Source organism: Ornithorhynchus anatinus, chromosome 5 (assembly GCF_004115215.2).
Source record: "Ornithorhynchus anatinus isolate Pmale09 chromosome 5, mOrnAna1.pri.v4, whole genome shotgun sequence".
Classification (NCBI taxonomy): Eukaryota; Metazoa; Chordata; class Mammalia; order Monotremata; family Ornithorhynchidae; genus Ornithorhynchus; species Ornithorhynchus anatinus.
The window spans coordinates 22,454,168-22,474,834 of record NC_041732.1 but is presented as its reverse complement, the minus strand read 5'-3'; the positions used below and the strand labels follow the sequence as shown (position 1 = coordinate 22,474,834).

The following is a 20,667-nucleotide window of genomic DNA, read 5'->3' as shown; positions in this document are numbered from 1 at the left end:
GTTGGACACAGTCCATGTCCCACATGGGGCTCACAGTGTTAATTCCCATTTACAGAGGAGGTAACTGAGACAGAAGCTGAGTGACTTGTCCTAGGTCGCATAGCCGACAAGTGTTGGACCTGGGATTAGAACCCAGGTCCTTCTGACTTCCAGACCTGTGCGCTTTATCCACTAGGCCATGCTGCTTCTCACAAGCAACGTGATTATCTTTATTGACACCAGCTCTCTGCCCTTGAATCTTCTCCAGATCTAGACTTTAAACTCATCATGGGCCAGAAAGGTGTCTGCCAACTCTGTTGTATTATAATAAATTAATAGTGGTATTTGTTAAGCGCATATTATGTGCCAAACACTTTTCTAAGCGCTGGGGTAGATCAGGTTGTCCTACATGGGACTCTCAGTCTTAATCCTCATTTTACAGATGAGGTAGCTGAGGCACAGAAAAGTTAAGTGGCTTGCCCAAGATCACACAGCAGACAAGCACACACAGCAGAGCCAGGATTAGAACCTACATCTTCTGACACCCAAGGCCGTGCTCTTTCCGCTAAGCCGTGCTGCTTCTAGACTGTGAGCCCATTGGGTAGGGATTGTCTCTATTTGTTGCCAAATTGTACTTTCCAAGTGCTTAGTACAGTGGTCTGCACACAGTAAGGTCTCACTAAATATGATTTAATGAATGAATGGAAGGGCTCTCCCAAGAGCTTAGCACGGTGTTCTGTCTACAATAAGTGCTCAAATACCACTGACTGCTAGATTGATCAGGAGGAAAACCCACCCACGAATTTAGCCACCTCAGGAAAGAAGGGAAAAGAACACAAATAGCCCTGAGGAACATTGGCAGGACACTTGACCTACTCCAGACTGTAGGCTTGTGGGCAGTGAGCATGTCTACCAAACTTTGCTGTATTGTACTCTCCCAAGCACTTAGTACAGTGTTTTGCCTACAGTGTGCCCTCAATAAATATGATTGATTGATTGATTAATTAATCACTCATCAGACCTAACAAAATGCCAAGTGGATGGTCATGCACTTGCAGCCCTAAGTTTGTGGTTCCCAGAATCTGCTGGGAGCCGATCTGCTCTCTTTAGGAAAGCCTGAATCATCAAACTCGCTGGCTCAGGTTAGAGGAGCTGTATCACTGTCTTTTTTAACCAAGTCATTATCTTAGCTTGAGGTCGGAGTTCTACATTCATCTTGAGCCTCCAAGCCGACCCAGAGACCCTTTCAAGGAGCTAAGGGCCAAAATTAGCGACAAATATGATTTCTAAAGTTGGCTTCTTTGGATACCTTCCTTCTCTGCCACACACTTCTGTTTTAGCACTGAAATCATTTGAAAAGCCCTACCACTGTGTGATCACTCTCCCTGCCTCTGATGGGCTTGTAGTGATGAAGGTTACGTCCTTGGCAGGCAGGACATAGCCGGTCAAGTTCATAAACTGCTCCACTTGGAAACGCCAATCCATAGTGACTTGGAGCCATTCAGACATGGCACATCTCATGGACAGCTGCTCTTCAGCTACAGCTGCCAGGGAATGGGGGTTTTTGGAGTGAGAGTGTGGCAAATGAATCTGTGTTTCCTTTTCAGCACGGCTGGCTCCCTGGGTGGGCTGCTGGAGCAGAAGAGAATTTGCCGAAGCTCTACCGGCTCTAGCAGAATCCACTCAAATCATTTCTTTTCTGTGTCTTTCCAGGTTGCATAAGGTGCTTAAAAGATGGCCCAGGAGAGGGTTATATTCCATCTCGGGGGACTAATACTGAACTCTCGAGTCCCCTCAGTGGACCGGACAACTGTTTGACAAAGGTAGAGTACAGCATCCCTCCTAATGCTGCTGTGACCCCATGGACACATCCTCCCTCTGCCTTGGAACTCCCTCTCCATCCATATATGGTGGACCACACTCTCTCCACCTTCAAAGCCTTATTAATTAATTAATTATAGTATTTAAGAGCTTCCTGTGTGGCAGGCACTTTACTAAGTGCTGTACTAAGCTCCTTATTAAAGCCACTTCTCCAAGAGGCCTTACCTAAGTCCTCATTTCCCCTAGTCCCTCTCTCTTCCAATGTCACCTGTGCCCTTGGATTTAGTACCCTTTAAGCACTTGATATTCATTCATTTATTCAGTAGTATTTATTGAGCGCTTACTATGTGCAGAGCACTGTACTAAGCGCTTGGAATGTACAATTCGGCAACAGATAGAGACAATCCCTGCCCATTGATGGGCTTACAGTCTAACCGGGGGAGACAGAGAAAAACAATAGATGTACAAGGGGATGTACATCTCATTAACAAAATAAATAGGGTATTAAAAATATAAACAAATGAGCAGACGAGCACAGTGCTGAGGGGAGGGGAAGGGAACGGGGAGGAGCAGAGGGAAAGGGGGGGAAAGGGGGACTTAGCTGAGGGGAGGTGGGGGGGTGCAGAGAGGGAGCAGAGGGAAAAGGGGGAGCTCAGTCTGGGAAGGCCTCTTGGAGGAGGTGAGCTCTCAGTAGGGCTTTGAAGAAGGGAAGAGAGTTAGTTTGGCAGACGTGAGGAGGGAGGGCATTCTAGGACAGCGGGAGGATGTGGCCCAGGGGTCGACGGCGGAATAGGCGAGAACGGGGGACGGTGAGGAGGTGGGTGGCAGAGGAGCGGAGGGTGCGGGGTGGGCAGTAGAAAGAGAGAAGGGAGGAGAGGTAGGAGGGGACAAGGTGATGGACAGCCTTGAAGCCTAGAGTGAGAAGTTTTTGTTTTGTGCGGAGGTCGATAGGCAACCACTGGAGGTTTTTAAGAAGGGGAGTGACATGCCCAGAGCGTTTCTGCAGGAAGTTAAGCCGGGCAGCAGAATGAAGAATAGACTGGAGCGGGGAGAGACACAGGAGAAAGGGAGATCAGAGAGAAGGCTGACACAGTAATCCAGCCGGGATATTATGAGAGCCTGTACCAGTAAGCCGTTTGGGTGGAGAGGAAAGGGCGGATCTTGGCAATATTATAAAGGTGAGACCGGCAGGTCTTAGTGATGGATTGGATGTGAGGGGTGATTGAGAGAGCCGAGTCAAGGATGACACCAAGGTTGCGGGCTTGAGAGACGGGAAGGATGGTCGTACCATCCACAGTGATAGGGAAGTCAGGAAGAGGACAGGGCTTGGGAGGGAAGATAAGGAGCTCAGTTTTGGACTTGTTGACTTTTAGGTGGTGGGCAGACATCCAGGTGGAGACGTCCCGGAGGCAGGAGGAGATACGAGCCTGAAGGAAGGGGGAGAGGACAGGGGCAGAGATGTAGATTTGTGTGTCATCCGTATAGAGATGATAGTTGAAGCCGTGGGAGCGAATGAGTTCGCCAAGGAAGTGAGTGTGTATGGAGAACAGAAGAGGGCCAAGAACTGACCCTTGAGGAACTCCTGCAGTTAGAGGATGGGAGGGGGAGAAGGAGCCTGCGAAGGAGACCGAGAATGAACTGCCAGAAAGATAAGAGGAGAACCGGGAGAGGATGGAATCCGTGAAGCCAAGGTGAGATAAGGTGTGGAGGAGAAGGGGATGGTCTACGGTGTCAAAGGCAGCCGAGAGGTCAAGGAGGATTAGGATAGAGTAGGAGCTTTGGCTTTGGCAAGAAGGAGGTCATGGGTGACCTTTGAGAGAGCAGTCCCGGTAGAGTGGAGGGGACGGAAGCCAGATTGGAGGGGGTCCAGGAGAGAATTGGAGTTAAGGAATTCTAGGCAACGAGTGTAGACGACTCGTTCTTGGAGCTTGGAAAGGAAGGTTAGAAGGGTGATAACTGGAAGGGGAAGTGGGGTCGAGAGAGGGTTTTTTTAGAATGGGGGAGACATGGGCATGTTTGAAGGCAGAGGGGAAGAAGCCACTGGAGAGTGAGCGGTTAAAGATAGAAGTTAAGGAGGGGAGCAGGGAAGGGGCGATGGTTTTTATGAGGTGAACGGGAATGGGGTCTGAAGCACAGGTGGAGGGGGTGGCACTTGCGAGAATGGAGGAGATCTCCTCTGAGGATACTGCAGGGAAAGACAGCACTTAAGTACATACCCATAATTTGCTTTTTTAGGTTTATGTCTGTCTCCCCCTCTACACTGTAAGGTTCTTATATGCAAGGAATGTGCTTTTGTATTGTACTCTCCCAAGCGCTTAGTACATTGCTCTGCACACAGTAACCACGCAATGAATACGAGTGACTGATTGTGTGATGGACACCAGCTAGTTGACTGGTCCTTAATTTAAGATCCAACCCCCATCCCTAATCCTTCAGAGTTGTTTGACTGGCGCCAATCAGACCTGACTCAGACCTGTGATGAAAAGTACTAGTCAGGACTTTAGAGCTGAGTTCTAATCCCAGCACTGCCACTTGCCTGCTGTGTGATCTTGGGCAAGTCACTTCACTTCTCCATGCCTCAGTTTCCTCACCTGAATAATGGAAATTAATGACTGTAAGCCCTTTGTGGGACAGAGACTGTGTCCAACCTGATTAGATTCTGTCTACCTCAGTGCTTAGTATAGTGCCTGGGACCTAATTAACCCTTAACAAATGCCACTAAGGAAAAAAAAAAACTTCCCTATACCTCATTTTCCTCAACTGTAAAATGGCGATTAAATCCTACTATCTCCTACTTAGACTGTGAACACCATGGACTGTGAGGCCTGATTATCTTGTGTCTACCCAAGCACTTAGTACAGTGCTTGGTACCTAATAAGGACTTAATAAGTGCCATTTAAAAAGAATTAGAGGAAAACTGCAAAGGGGGAGTCACTTCCTCAGAGCAGGGCTTGAGATGGGGATTTTACTGAGAATCCCAGCCATTCCCTTACACGTTTTCAAGCATGCGTCGAAACATAAACAAATGGATATTTCTCCGACTTAAATCAAGCCAGATGACAGCAAACATTTTCCAGTGGGTAGGAAGAGACCACAGCCTAGACTAAATTCTGTCATGTGCTATAAATTAACTGTAAAGTCATATCGCATGAATGTGGTTGCCCTCCGAACCCTCCGCTGGCCCTGGTGATATCATTCTTTCCTCGCCGTGCAAGTTTAGTGGAAGCTCCGTTCTCCCAGCCGCTCCTGGGAAGTGCCAACAGTCTCCTTAAGAAACAGACGGAATCCTTAGACAGAATCCTCTTCGGGCCATCTCTGCTGCAGGCATGAATGTGAATTGGGGAGTTGGCCTTGGTGTGTAATTTGATGCTGTTTCTAATGACGGCGGCAGTTTGATTCCATTTACATTTGTTGGTGTGTGTCTCACTGCATGACTCTGTTTCTCTAAGAGGATGAGGGTTTCCCACAATGTACACAGCAAACACAGCCTTAGAAAAATGCAACAGTTATGGGTTTCTTGGCAGGAGGGGTTTTTATAATGCTCAGGGGAGGGAAAAAGCTGGGCTGCCGTCAAAGACCATGCCTGCTGCTTTTATGGTGATCAGGGAGACAATGGTAAAGACTGTTTTGGCTAGGCTCCTTCCTTATCCTGGCAAGTGGAGCTTTCTGGGCTATAATTTAGGGGGAGAGGCGAGAAAGGGCTTTCACAGAGTTGCATGGATTCTGCTGTGAAACTTTAAATCTCTGGGAACGAGTTTTCCCTCCCTCGAGTTTTCCCTCCCTCGCAAGCGCCTCCCTTGATTATGTCCAGCTGCTCCAGTCCCATGCTAAAAGCTCCCACACTCCCTGCTTAAGTCCCCATACCATCCCCCTCCCTCATCATCACCATTTCCCTCACTCTCCCTTCCAGACAGCCCAGATTGTCCCAGGAACTCTCAAAAGAGTTTCCCTTTTCCCATGGATTTGAAAGCCTCCCAGCAAGGGATTCACTTTCTCCCTCTCTAACCCAGCACGTAGCCCCGGTTGCTCGTATCCACCCCAGCGCTTAGTACAGAGCCTGGCAGAGAGTAAGCGTTTGACAAGTACCATCATTATTATTATCTAGTAAGGACTTAACAGCTATCACAATTATAGCACGTACGCAGGACTGGGGCATCTGTCATCCACTCGCCAGCTGCCTAAGAGAGGAAAGCCCACCACGGCCCCGGGGCTGCCTTTCCCAGGAGGCTATGTGGCATTTCTCATTACTGGCTGGGATGGTTTTGAGGCCTAGACTTGCTGATTGTTTTGCTTAAATTGGGTTGAGAGGGGCTTACCATATCCTGCGAAGTTGAATGATTTGGCTTCACCCTAGCTGTCGTCATAATTACCAGCCCCATGGAGGGCCCAGTGCCCATGGTCTGTAGAGGAGGCACTGTGCTTTGGTCAAGAACCACCCACTGTGTCATGAGCACGACTCACAAGGCTTCCATCATTGCCTAGTCGATCGATGGTGCTTATTGAGTGCATACTGTGTGCAGAGCACTGTTCTAAGTGCCTGGAAGAGTCCAATACAACCAAGTTGGTAGATCCATTCCCTGCCCCCAAGCTTACAGTTCGGGGATTCGTTCTCGATTAGACCGAACAACTAGAGAACATCTGAGGCTCGTTCACCAGGTTGAAGGAACTGGAAAGTAAAGGTGTGAGTTTTGGCAACTAACTCACAAGACTACCTTCTCAAACTCATTCCTGAATGGCTGGTGATGCCAGAGATAAAGTCCCAATTCACTTTTAATTAAGGCTCTGATTTAAGATCCTGCAGACTCCAAACAGAATAAGTGGTGTAATAGACCCAGTAGGCCACAATGATTTTTAACTCAATATGTTTGAACGCTTGTATCCCCAAGTTACAACCCTGACATTCTTCAGTCCAAAGAGGGGTGTCCAGTCAGTGGTATTCGTTCGTTGAGCGCTTACTATGTACCTAAACACTTACTAGGCCTTCCCAGACTGAGCCCTCCCTTTCCCTCTGCCCCTCCTAACCTCCCCATTCCCCCATGCCCTCCCTCTGCTCTACCCCCTTCCCCTCCCCACAGCACTTGTGCATATTTGTATATATTATTTCTTACTTGTTTTGTTTTGTTGTCTGTCTCCCCCTTTTAGACTGTGAGCCCATTGCTGGGCAGTGATTTTCTCTATTGACGGATTTACAATCCAAGCGCTTAGTACAGTGCTCTGCACACAGTGAGCACTCAATAGATATGATTGAATGAATGGATGTGCCAGGCACTGTCCTGAGCTCTGGGGTAGATACACGATAATTGGGTTGGACACAGTCCCTGTCCCACGTACACTGGATAGCGATCCTGGCTCAGCGCCCACTCAGGCCATCCATTATCTGAGCTGCCGAAACTGTTTAGGGGGGTTGTTCCTACAAATGGCCTCGTGAGGGAGAGATTAATCGGTAGAGGCGTATCCAATGACCAGACACAATTTTTGGCCTAGTGGATAGAGCATGGGTCTGCGAGTCAGGAGGTCTTAGGTTCTAATCCCAGCTCCACCACTTGTCTGCTTTGAGAGCTTGGGCCAGTCACTTCACTTCTCCGTGCCTCAGTTACCTCATCTGTAAAGTGGAGATTAAGACTATGAGTCCCTGTGGGACAACCTGATTACCTTGTATCTTTCCCAGCACTTAGTGCTAGGCACATAGTAAGCGCTTCACTAATACTATTATTATTATTACTTCACTTCTCTGGGCCTCAGTTACCTCATCTATAAAATGGGGATCGAGACTGTGAGCCCCACATGGGACAGGGACTGCGTCCAATCCGATTTGCTTTTATCCACCCCAGCGCTTAGTACAGTGTCTAGCATATAGTAGGCGCTTAACAAATACCACTATTGTTATTATTATTATTTAGAAATCCCTTAAAAAGCAAGAAACATCCTTAAACCCACAGGTCAGACTCTACTTCATTCCTGCCGCCACTGATCAGTCCCAGTTGGCTAGGGGGTAAGGGGGCCGATCTTCCAAGTTTCTAGTCTATCTAGAAGGAAAGGGCCCCAGGACCTATGTTAGGGTCTATTTTGGGGTAACCTCCAGGAGTAGCATGGATAAATAGGACTACGAACAGTATTACTCTGGGTTATGCTTAAGGTACATCTAGCCCTAAGTTCAGTCTCTGACTGTAGCAGCATAGGATGCTGAGGGAATGGAATATATTGGCCATGCAATGTCAGCGGAAGGAACGTTCCTTCTAATGTCCTGAACTTTCTCCCTTAATAACCCATATGCTCACAAGCAGTTCTTCGGGGATGAAGACTGCTCTATTCCTCCAGCGCCTTTCAAATCTCCCCCTTTCTGGTTTCCCCACAACTCTCCCCATGCCCCTTGGGGACTCATTGGATCCCATATTAGTGTAGATTGTACAGTCACTGTACTCTGAGACAGTAGAATACAGGGAGACTAGTGCCCCCTCCCCACTTTTTCCAGCCATCATCACGAAACCTTCTATGTAGACCACCACATAATAACTATGGTATTGGTTAAGTGCTTACTATGTGCCAAGCACTGTTCTAAGCACTGGGATATATGCAAGGTAATCAGGTCATCCCACATGGGGCTCACAGTCTTCATCCCCATTTTACAGATGAGGTAACTGAGGCACAGAGAAGTGAAGTGGCCTGCCCAAGGTCACAAAGCGACAAGTGGCCGAGCCGGGTTTAGAACCCATATCCTCTGACTCCCAAGCCAGTGCTCTTTTGGAATGGAAAGAATTTTTTTTTTCCTTGATAGAGCTTTTCACCCAATTACTGCAAAGACTCTAGTAAAAGAGCACAGTCCAGAGTTTATTCCCTTAGATGCTCCTCTTTTAAGAGCTGTCCATAGGCAAGGAATTGCAACATCCTATTCTCTGATCCTTAAATAGTGCATTAGATCACTTCCTACGGCCGTGTGACCTCACAGAGTTTTTACTAACTTCAACTTTATGACCTTCCCCCCCCCCCCCCCAATTCAGCTTTGCCAATAGACACAACTCCTTCTGTAGACATTGTGAAGTAATGATCCCATTTTCATAGGATTGGGGTCCTTCAGGAGATCTCTTTTCTCTTTTGTTTGGAGCACAGGTTAGAGCTTGAATTTTGTTGATAGTCCATAGAAATCCCAGAGAGTGTTTCCTGGATTTTCCATTGAGATAAAAAGCTGGAGAGAGGAAGCTGTGGCCCCTGAACAAGTACTTGTTACTAGGGAAAAATGTGTTGTTAGGGAAAAGGAACTCCACAGTCAATCCCCAAAAAAACTCTTTTAGCTAATGGTTTCATGTTCCCCATCAAAGCTGCTAACCGATAGGGAAGCAGCGTGGCCTAGTGGAAAGAGCACAGGCCTGGGAGTCAGAGAACCTGGGTTCTAATCCCAACTCTGCCAATTACTAGCTGTGTGACTTTGGTAAAGTCACTTAACTACTCTATGCCTCAGTTTACTCAACTGTAAAATGGGATTCAATACCTTTTCTCACTCCCACTTAAGACTGTGTGCCCCGTACAGGTGAGGGATTGTCCGACCCAATTGACTTGTACCCACCCCAGTGCTTAGAACAGTGTTTGACATTTAGTAAGCCCTTAACAAATACCTTAAAACAAGCAAACAGAATTTCGTTGTTCCTCCACCTCTGATATTCCCAAAGATGCACAGAGAAGTTTCTTTATAGCCTTGGTCATCCTCATCTGTTAACTTTGGAGAAACTGGAGACATCCTTGCAAACAGTCCTTAAAATCAATCAGTTGCCATTATTGAGCACTTACCATGTGCAGATCACAGTGCTAAGCGCTGGGGAGAGTTCAATACAACAGAGTTGGTAGACACGTTCCAAGCTCACAACGAGCTTACCTGTCCCTGGTTGGAAGTAGAAGTAAACTCGCTGTGGGCAAAGAATGTATCTAGCAACTCTGTTGTATTGTGCTCTCCCAAGTGCTTAGTACAGTGCTGTGCACACAGTGACCTCTCAATAAAGCCATCAAAGAAGCAGCTGACAAATGTAGGTAGAGGGTGAAGTTTCTACCCCCCACTGGGTAGGATAGGGCAGGGTCATTTGGACCTGGAAGGTGGAGAAGGCAGTGATGCTTGGGAGACTGAGACTTGGATTCGTGTGTCAGACAGGCTGTGTTGTCTGGGTTGTGACCCAAACCTGGTCAAGTGAATGACATGGACTTGATGACTTGCCAAAACCTTTACAAAACCAGCAGTGGAGGGAACGATGGGGCCCCCTATTTTTTTATCAGGAAAGGAAGTGATGCAACTCACCTCTATATTCAGTTTCCTGAAATGCACAGAAAAACCCTGATGGTTGAGTAAGACCACTCCACCTTGAAGGAGGGGTCATAGCTAAGGGCCCAGGGACCTACAAACATCACAGATGGAAATCTCATGGAAGATATGTCCACTCTCATTTGAGATGATTGTAAATCCTAAGCAAATTCAGACTGAAGTATGCTATTCCAGGAAAAACTCTGGCTCTCCCTTGCACTTGCTTGCTTTCTCTTTCTCTCTCCCCTATCGTCCTTTTCTCTCTCCTCAATAGTGCTATTACAGATGATAGGAAGGAGCCTGTGCTTACACTGGTGTCCTGGCACTCATTTTTGCTAACGGCTATGTTGTTAACCTAGGTCTTAAAGAGGTTTTGAATATTCATAGAATCAAGTATATCAAGTATAGAGACCCACAGTAGCAAATAGAGCCAAGCGTGGTTTAACTGTTTTCAGCCTGCCTCTCTTGTATGGCCACTCTGTTACTGAAATTACAGCTCACTATTTTTTTTAAGGGAAAATATTTTCAGCCACTTCTTATCTTAACTCCCAAACTCTTCCAATAACCCTCTGCCCCCACTACCCTAGCTGCTTTTATTTGTTTTCCCACGACAATTCTGTGCTTTCTCGTTGGGATCTGAGTCCGGTTCTTCAGCTCAATAAAGGAATACATTAATCAGTGAAGAAATGGAGTATATAAATTCAGTTTTAGCCATGTTAAGTTTTAAGGTCACATCTCCTCCAGGAGTTCTTCCTGATTAAGTTATCTTGTCCCCAGCTCCCTCTCCCTTCTGTATCATCTGTGTACTTGGATCTGTACCCTTTGGGCACATGGCATTCACCCCACCTTCAGCCCCATAACACTTATGTGCATATCTATAAGTTTATTTACATCACTCTCTAGACTAGACTCTCTACACTCCTAGACTGTAAACTCATTTTGGGCATGTAACATGTGTACCAACTCAGTTATATTGTAATTTCCCAAGTGCTTAGTACAGTGCTCTGCACACAGTAAGCACTCAATAAAAATGATTGATAATGTTTGTCTCCCCCTCTAGACTGTAAGCTCACTGTGGGCAGGGAACATGTCTACCATCTCCATTGTACTGTATTCCCTCAAGTGCTTAGTTCACTGTTGTTCAATAAATAGCACTGATTGAAGACTGTAATTATAAATATGTATAAATTATTTGTTTAAATGATTCACTAGATTGTATTCCCGCTTTAGACTATCAGATCACTGTGGCCAGGGAATGTCTGTTGTTATATTGGGCATTCCCAAGTGCTTTGTACAGTGATCTTTACGTAGTAAGCGCTAAGTAAATATTACTGATTGATTGATACAGGGCAGCCTGGACCTCCTTGTGGGGATGTCCTGGAGGTAAGAGGAAATGCAAGGTAAGATGGGGCTCTTGAAGGAGGTTAGGAAGCCATCTGCCAAGAGATGGTAGCTGTAGCCATGTGAGCAGATGAGCTCTGTAAAGAGTGGAGAGTGAGAAGAGTATGGGGTCCACATCAGAGCCTTGTGGGACACCCACAGTGAAGATAAAGATCAGAAGAAGAGCCAGTGAAGGAAATTGAAAAAGAACAGTCAGGGGGAGAGAAAGAGATTTGAGTGGATACCATGTCCACAAAGCTATGATTGAAGCTCATTTGCCCTCTAGAGGCATTAAAAGTGAAAGATAGCTTTCTCAAAGGCAAATATAATAGCTCTGGAAGGGAGTAGGAATTTCACCTTTGCTCAATCCCATTTGAAAGCTAGAATATTCTGAATTAGTTGAATTAAGTAGTCCAGTTTGTTTCTCATTTAAAAATGGAAGCAAGTCTAAATCAGAATGTTCTTCCCTTGAAATATTCCCGATGTGATATGTGAGAAGGAAAGTAGGGCCATTGGATTTTTAGTCCCAAAACATACTAAGTGAAATGGTCAAATAGTCCTTTTCCACTTTTATTAACAGTATGTCTGCCATTGGCTTTCTTTCTCTAGAGAGGAGCAAAGTTAATTGAAGCCCATTGGAACAGTATTCTTCCTGTGCCGCTGCCTTCTTGATTGGGCAGGTTGGCTTTTCCAGTTCTTAGGTTTCCATCTATTCAGTAAACCAAAGAATAACTGCCCCTCCTGCCCACCCCCACCTAAAAAAGCCTACTGTGAGGGGGGTTGGTTTGAAAATTTGATAAAATTGGTAAGGGAGAAAGAGAAGAAAAAAACACCTAACCTACATGTTTGCCAGGGCTGACTGAATTAGTGGCCCTCTCAAAGATATTTGGAAAGTAATAACACTTTGAGTTTATTAAAGGAAAGGTTGAAGCCCTGTATTCAATCAATCAGTGATATTTATTGAGTGTTGTGTGCAGAGCACAATACTCAGTGTTTAGCTGTCAGGATTAACTTAGTAGAATGGAAGGGCATGAGGACAGGGCAGTTGTCAGGCAAACTGAGCTCAGTTGCTCCTGCTTTAAAACATGGGGTTGAGACCAGGGACCTCGATCCTTTGTGTTTATAAGTACAGAGGATCCTGGTTGCCATGATGGGAATTAGAAGGGCCATGATGTTGGATGCCAGTTGCCCTCTCTCACGCCCTTCTCCAAGGTTCGCAGAACTCTTCATTCTTAGTTGAAACACTGAGGAAATTGACTCAGCCCTGAGCCTATTGGAGACATGTACGGAAGTTTCTGGAGCCCACCCTTCTTCTCCCTATCTTTCTAAAACCCCAAATGACTAATGTTGGGCAGTGTGAGCATCTAATTGAGGGCGGTTGTGATGTTGTGTTTGTTTTTGTCGCCTCCTGGGCTTTGTAAGACTCCCTCTTTCCTCCACCCATTAATGATGTGTTCTGGTCTGTTTCAAAGCCTGAGTTGTCAGGCTACAGCTCTGGAAGTGCGTAGTTCCTGTTGACTATTAGATTGGCCACCCCTTCAAGATGAGCTTGGTGGTTTTCTCCAAGGACCCTTTGCCAAGCACTGATGGGTGTACTTGTGTGTGTGTGTGTGTGTGTGAGAGAGAGAGAGAAAGAGAGAGGGAGAGAGAGGGAGGGAGAGAGGGAGAGAGATATTTTACATGATAAAACAGAGCTTTTCTTAAAGGAAGAGGGCAAGGGTTTCTGTCCTTTCTTTTTCTGAGAATAAGGATCTTATCTGCCTTTTGGGAAAACTGTAGGTGATGTAATAAGTGTGCTCTGAATTTTTTTGTAATGTCCTTGGGGAACAAAATATAATCATAGACCCTTTTTAGGATATTAACATCAGCACATCAGCACATATGCTATGTGCCAAACAGAGCTGGTTTGGTTTTCAGTTATGGTTTGGGGAGCAAATTAAACCTGAAATTACAGTATGAATCAAGCTGTAATGCAATATGATCTTCAAGGAGCTATATTTTTCTATGCCGAAAAGTCCTGATCTGGGATTTTTGTTGTTGTTGTTGAGAAGCGGGGCAGATGAAAAGGAAGGCATATTAGCTTTGATTCTGGGCATTGGGATTCTGCTCCAGAAAAGGGTTAGGTAATTTAGTGAGAGATGACCTCCTCCCTTTTTGCCCCGGGAGACTTTAGTTGAGGAGGGAAGGGGAATGAGTAGAGAGAAAAGGATCCTGAATCAAGTTCTGGCATGCACAGGGATTAAAGGGCTGTACCATGGGCCTTCTAAAGGACTCATATTTTGGCCAATTTACAAAGCCCATCAGAACAACTATTGACTGAAGTACCAAGCATTTGAGGACAGTATCCCCAAGCTGGATACAAGGCTCACTCCTGGGGGTGGGGTTCAGTGGCAGAAATCACCCCTGAAGAGAGAATGACTTTGCCTACTGTAGTCTTGCTAATGTGATTTGTAGTGGACCTTCCAGATACTGGCCCTCCTAACCTTTTCCCTGTTGATCTTTTTGCAGTCTCCAGAGGAACAGGTGACTTGTGGGTTGCCGATGGAGGATCCAGTCCCTGTAAAGGAACCACCGTCCTTAGGAGTCAGTATCCCCCAGGTCCAAGACCTCAGCGACCAGCACAGTCCTGGCAGGACAAATGACTACGATGAAGGAGCCGAGGGAAAGGACAGTGAAACCATGGGCTCAGGGGAGACCGGCGAGGAAATGGACAGTTTAACTGATGTCTCTGAGAACTGCTCCAATCTAAGAAACTCTCTGCGCTCTCTTTCCCCATTTCGGAGACATAGCTGGGGACCAGGGAAAAACTCTGCCAGTGATGCGGAAATGAATTCCCGGAGGTAAGTGGGAATTCCTTGTGTGTCATATCATGCCACTGACTTCTTCAAGCACGAGAGGCAACTGTATATGTACAGAGAAATGTAGGTAGATCCAGCCTACTTTTCTCTTACCATGACAACATGGATGGTGAGTAAATTGGGAATTTTGGTTTTTGGAAGTGCAAACTGCTTTAAGGCTGTGACTTGGTCTTTCCAGAATGCTTAGTGTGAGTAAACCCCTTCTGTTTCCCTGAGGACAAAATTTGCTTAAAGACCAAGTTGCCAGAGTGTTAAAAATCTAGAAATCCCAAAATAAACACAGCCTATGTCTCTGTTTGAAGCTGGGGATGACGGGAGGTTTTTACAGCAAACGTCATCCCTATTGTAAACCTTCAAGTTGTAGGGAATTTAGGGGATTGGGTTGAGTCCGGACCGCAGAATGACTTCAAGCAGAGTTTTAGACTCCGGAGGCTACCAGATTTGAAGGCATGCTGCGTATCAAGTGTTACAACAAACTAGGGGTGTGTTTGGGAGGTGCTGGGTCTCGCAGAGACTCCTAGCAGCTTATGTACTCAGACCAGTTCATGCTAGAATTTTTTCCAGTTTAAGGAGCTGTGCTAATATTCAATACAGCCTCTAGTCTCGGCACTCCTTTGACTTGAATCTGTTGGAAACAGACTCCTTCTTAGAGAAGAGCCTTCAACAATGAAGAACAGCTTGTATGTGCAGTGTCTCCTAACCCACTCTGTGGAGACAGTATACCAACCCAAAGCCAAATCATGAATTCTGCGATCGTTAAGGGTATTATTCTTATTATCCTCCTAGGTTGATTCAAAATAAATACTTAGAGAATAATCTGGCCCCACTCAATTCCCCCTCCCCAAAGGAAAAAAAAAAACCCTCGGTAGATAAAGGAGGTTTTTGAGAAGCAAGAATTCTAAGTTAACTCAGTTAGTTGGGTTTGTTTATGTGCAGAACCCATTGTGTAAGGATTTCTGAGGGCAATAAAACCCATATATCTGGGAATTAGAGCTAATGCTTAACAGACCGAGTTTTTAAAGACTACTTTGATTTGATAAAGCTGACTCCTTAACTTTGTGATAGGGTACAGTATTTCTAAATGATCGCATTAGGTGTTCATTAAAAATCAACTACCAAGAGAAGAACTGGGTTTTAACAATCAGTGGAGGAGAAACTTGGCCATCCAGAATTTTGTGTGCATGCAGTGTGTATGCATGTAATTGGCATTTGGTGGAGAAAGGTTTAGGCAACTAGTCAGATTGGTTGGTTAATGTATTTCATTCTCACTATTCAACTATTCAGCTGTTTTAACCTGTCTCCCATTGAGGCACTAACATGTCTCACTCATTTTCCCATGGTTAACATGTCTTTTCTTGAAGCTCATCTCACTTAAAAAAACTGGTAGCTCGCTGCAGAAGATCAATTTTGGATCCAGATATTTTAGGCCATTCTTCCGTCTTTCACTGGTAGCAGTTTATATGACACATGGATGTTAGGATTGATTTTCTTTCCATTTATGTGTTTGTTTCTCATTTGAATTTCGATCAACTGTGTTCATTTTTTTTTTTTCTCCTCTGGAATCACTGATCTCTGTCCATGATTCATTTCCAGTTCAGTACGAGTTCTTGGGGATGTTTTAAGGAGACCTCCCATTCATAGGAGAAGGTACAGAGTCATCTAACTTCACTAACTAACCATTGTTCATTTGAATGTGTACTAATAGATGTTTCAAGGCCCTCTGTCCATGGTTCACACATCATGGTTTTTTATTTTTTAATGGTATTTGTCAAACACCACTATGTGCCAGCCACTGTACTAAGTGTTGGGGTAGATACAAGGTAATCAAGTTGGACACAGTTCCTGTCCTTCATGAGGCTCATAGTCTTAATTCCCATTTAACAGATTAGGTAACTGGGGCAAAGAGAAGTGAAGTGTCTTGCCCAAGATCACACAGCAGACATGTGGCGGAACTGGAGTTAGAACCCAAGCCCTTCTGACTCTCTGGAGGTGCTAGCTCCACTAGGCCACACAAAAGCAAGATGGATATAGGGGCAAAGCCTTGCTTTGCTTTCTGTACCTCTCAATGTTAGGAATATTTTCCTAGTATAAAAGCTTTAGGAGTGTAGCTAGACTGCAGATTAAGCTTTCTGTGGATAGGGGATGGGTCTACCAACTCTGTCGTTTTGTACTCTCCCAGGCATGTAGTACAGTGCTTTGCCCTCAGTAAGCGCTCAATAAATACCATTGATTGAGTGATTCTTTGTGCCACAGAACACCTTGGTGTTTCTTGAAGCTGAAAGAAATGGGCCCAGCTAGGATGGAGCATAAGGCTTCCCTGTTTGCTGAGGGGCAAAGATTGTATGGGAAAGGCCATCCTGTAATGATTTCTGGTGATTCTGTGGCCACAGGGAGGGCTTCTTGCAGGGTGACCTCATCCTTTCCTGGCTGGACAAAAAGAAAGATCAGCTCCTCGGGACCCAGTATCTCCAGGATTATGGTGGACCACATGTTGAACCTAGAGAGATGGAGGGAGTCATCCTCACCAACTCAGTCAATCAATCAATCAACTGTATTTATTGAGCTTACCTCTGGTGAGAAGAGCCCTATACTAAATGCTCGAGGGAATACAATAAAACAGAATTGGTTGACATTGATCCCTTCTCACAAGGAGCTTACAGTCTAGTGGGTGGGGGGAGTAAGACAATAAAATAAATTACAGATAGGGGAAGCAACAGGGAATAAGAATATATAATAGGGCTTTGATGGTGGGAGTGGAGTGATTATCAAAGTGCTTAGGGATATCAACATAAGTATAGAGGTGACTTGGGGAGGTGGAAGATTTAGGGAGGTGAGATGAATGGTCTGGGAAGGTTTCTTGGAGGAGATGTGATTTTAGTAGAGCTATGAAGATAGGGAGAGTGGTGGTCTGTTAGGTGTGAAAGGGGAGAGAGTTCCATATAGGAGTGAAGGTCTACAGTGAGAGAGACACACAGTAAGTAGGTTCATGTTAGAGGAGTGAAGAGTGTAGGTGGGGTGGTAGTTAGGGAGAAAGTAGGAATGACAAAGCAGATTGCGTTCCTTAAAGCTGATGGTAAGGAGTTATACTCTTTGGGATCCGAGGGGTGGTCAGACCACCCTCTGCAATGGGAAATGATGAGGGATTTCTAGTTCTAGTTTCTAGTTCAACAGTCCCTAATAACTGGTCTGCCTTTTCTTTATTCCTCCCCAATTTTTTTGGTTAAAAATTTCCATAGGTGGTTTGGTTTTATGAATGTTAATTAGCATGGCCTGTTTAGCCAACCACCCAAGTCAAGGTTATTTTTTTTAAGGTATTTGTTAAGCCTTAATCTTACTATGTGCCAGGCACCGAGATAAGCTCTGGGTTAGATTAGATACACGATAATCAGGTTGGTAACAGACCCTGCCCTAGCTGGAGCTCACAAACATTATCCCCATTTAAGGATGTGGTAACTCAGGCACGCAGAAGTTAAGTGCCTTGCTCCAGGTCACATAGCAGACCAGTGGCAGAACCAGGATTGGAACCCAGGTTCTTCTGACTCTCAGGTCCATGTTCTACTAGGACATGTTGCTTCTCTTTCTTACTGTTTGGTGTAACCATCTAGAAAGAGTGTGACATTTTTCCTTTTCCTTCCATTTTCTTTCTGTCCCCCTCATTTTTTTTAATGGCGCGCCCTTTGAAGCCAGATTAAATAAACAAAGTGTGAGCTAAATACATTTATTTGAGGTTCATTCATTCAGTAGTATTTATTGAGCACTTATTATGTACAGAGCACTGTACTAAGCGCTGGGAATGTTCAATTCGGCAACAGATAGACAGTCCCTGCCCAGTGACGGGCTCACAGTCTAAATGGGGGAGACAGACAGCAAAACAAAACAGAACAAAACAAAAACAAGACATCATTAAGATAAATAGAATCAAGGAGATATACACCTCATTAACAAAATAATAGGGTAATAATATGTACAAATGAGCACAGTGCTGAGGGGAGGTGAAGGGGGAAGAGCAGAGGGTGGGGGGGGGAGGGGAGGAGAGGGACTTGAAGTCTTGACTGTTAGGATAATTTCAGAATACAGAGACTTCAGTCACGCTGTCCTCCAACGACATGGATCTGTTGGTGCACATCTATCCTCATATGCCTTTGCTCTGCACGTAGTAAATCCTCAGCAAATATGGTTGATTGGTGCAGGGTTTTGAGAGACTTTGCCCCACTTTGAAGAAACATGGTATTCTCCCTGAGAAGCAATCACTCACCCAGTCAGCCCGGGGCATGAATGGAAGGTGTGCATTGGGGTAGATACAAATCAATCAGTTTGGACACAGTGCCTGTCCCACATGGAATTCACAATCAAAATAGGAGGGAGAACTGGTGTTGAATCTCCATTTTAAAGTTGAGGAAACTGAGGTCCAGAGAAGTTAATTGACTTTCCCAAGGTCACACAGCTGGCAAGTGGTGGAGCTGGTATTAAAACCCAGGTCCTCCAACTCCCAGATTTATGCTCTTTCTACTAGGCCTTGCTTCTTCCCTGGAGACATTACTCCCTCAGTGATCCTGGGATAATAATAATATTGGCATTTGTTAAGTGCTTACTATGTGCAGAGCACTGTTCTAAGCCCTGGGGGAGATACAGGGTAATCAGGTCATCCCACGTGAGGCTCACAGTTAATCCCCATTTTACAGATGAGGTAACTGAGGCACAGAGAAGTGACTTTCCCACAGTCACACAGCTGACAAGTGGCAGAGCCAGAAGTTGAACCCATGACCTCTGACCCTATGTGGGATATGAATCCTCTCATTTTTCCCTTCCTTCTCTCATATCCTCTAGACTCTAAGTTCATTATATGCAGGGAACATGTCTACCAACTCTGTTTTAATTTACTCTCCAAAACTCTTAATACAGTGCATTGCACACATTAAACACTCAATAAATACACTTGATTGATTCCCATATCTCTGCTCCCTTTCAGTGCCCACCATCAATAGCCTCAGTTTTTCCATCCAAAATTCCCACCTCTTAATTAGCATCTAGCTTCATTTGAAAGCTGAGAGACCCATTTCTCAGGTCTACAGCCGGCTCCTTGGGATTTTAAAGTGTTTTACCCCTCAATCAAAGTCTTATACTAATCTTTGGGCTTTGATCCAGGCTGGCCTTTAGCCTGTGGGAGGCTTACTATCTAAAATGGTGGGGGAAGGGGTAGTAAAATTCAACAACTGAACAGACATAATTGAGAAACAGCCACAATTGCCCAGTGTTCTAACTTTTCTATGGGTGCCTTATGTTCTCCCACCATTCTGGTTGGGGAGAGGGGTCACCCTGGTGGAATGGATACTGTGGAATACACGATTAATTATAAGGGGAGCCCTCCCTAATAAAAGCAAAGCCTCTGGTGATGTGAACAATAATAATATCAATGCTGTTGGTATTTGTTAAGCACTTACTATTTGCTAGGCATTGTATTAGGTGCTGGGGTGAATACAAGCAAATCAGGTTGGATGCAGTCCCTGTCCCATGTGGGGCTCATAGTCTCAATCCCCATTTTCCAGATGAGGTAACTGAGAAGTGAGGTGACTTGCCCAGGGTCACACAGCTGAAAAGTGGCAGAGCTGGGATTAGAACCCATGACCTTCTGACTCCCAGGCCTGAGCTCTTATCCTCTAGGCCCCACTGCTTCCCTGTGAGCAAGAGAGGGTAGTGGACATCTTGTCCATGAGATAATCTTTGGGCAGAACAGGTGCTCATTTACCCACGTATTTCAGAGGGATTATTATGCCATGGTTTCACTAGTGTTCCAGTATTTAAACTGGGCTCTTTTCCTGACAAGACAGGGCAGGTGGTTTGCACTGAAATGCCAGACTTGTTCGGCTCTTTGAGGCGAATGCTGATTCTGAAAATTCAGTTTATGGAATCCAAGTTTTCAAACAGGTAGAAACTCCCAGTATTTTGCAGTGTGTGGTTGTTTTTTTTTTAAAAAAAAGCACTCCTTCTCAAAAACACCCAGACTCCCCTCTCCACTTCCCACCTCAAAAAAGGGGAAAAAAAATCCCCAGTAAAGTGGCCTCCTGCACCTGCCTAAATAAATTATAACTAAGGCCAACAGCTAGGTCAGCTGCCTCATATTATTTGCTGCCTCTATTCATGACTTGAAGTGTGGCATATTTAACCTCTGACTGTCCCAACAGTTTACTTCATTAACCTTAAAAACCCTTGGGGGGCAAGGTCATCTTATATTTCCACCTTCCAAGAGCAGTGGGGTGCTGCCTCTCTCCCCACCCCTGAATTATAGCTACCCTGGCCCCTTCCAGAGATGAAATTTAAGTAGTGCTTTCCTCCAGTTTCCCACAG

At 45.3% G+C, this 20,667-nt stretch overlaps 1 protein-coding gene across 11 annotated transcripts in view; it reads left to right on the top strand.

The window, feature by feature from the left end:
* Nucleotides 1–20,667, top strand: part of AKAP13 (A-kinase anchoring protein 13) — a 394,860-nt gene that overhangs the window by 283,294 nt on the left and 90,899 nt on the right. For 7 of the 11 annotated variants that reach the window (XM_039912297.1, XM_039912294.1, XM_039912296.1 and 4 more), the window contains 3 exons: nt 1,693–1,802; nt 13,973–14,304; nt 15,916–15,969. In XM_039912297.1, the coding sequence (XP_039768231.1) occupies nt 1,693–1,802; nt 13,973–14,304; nt 15,916–15,969 (496 nt within the window). The remainder of the gene's footprint in view (nt 1–1,692; nt 1,803–13,972; nt 14,305–15,915; nt 15,970–20,667) is intronic. The other 4 variants (XM_039912298.1, XM_039912295.1, XM_039912293.1 and 1 more) reach the window with 1 other exon arrangement.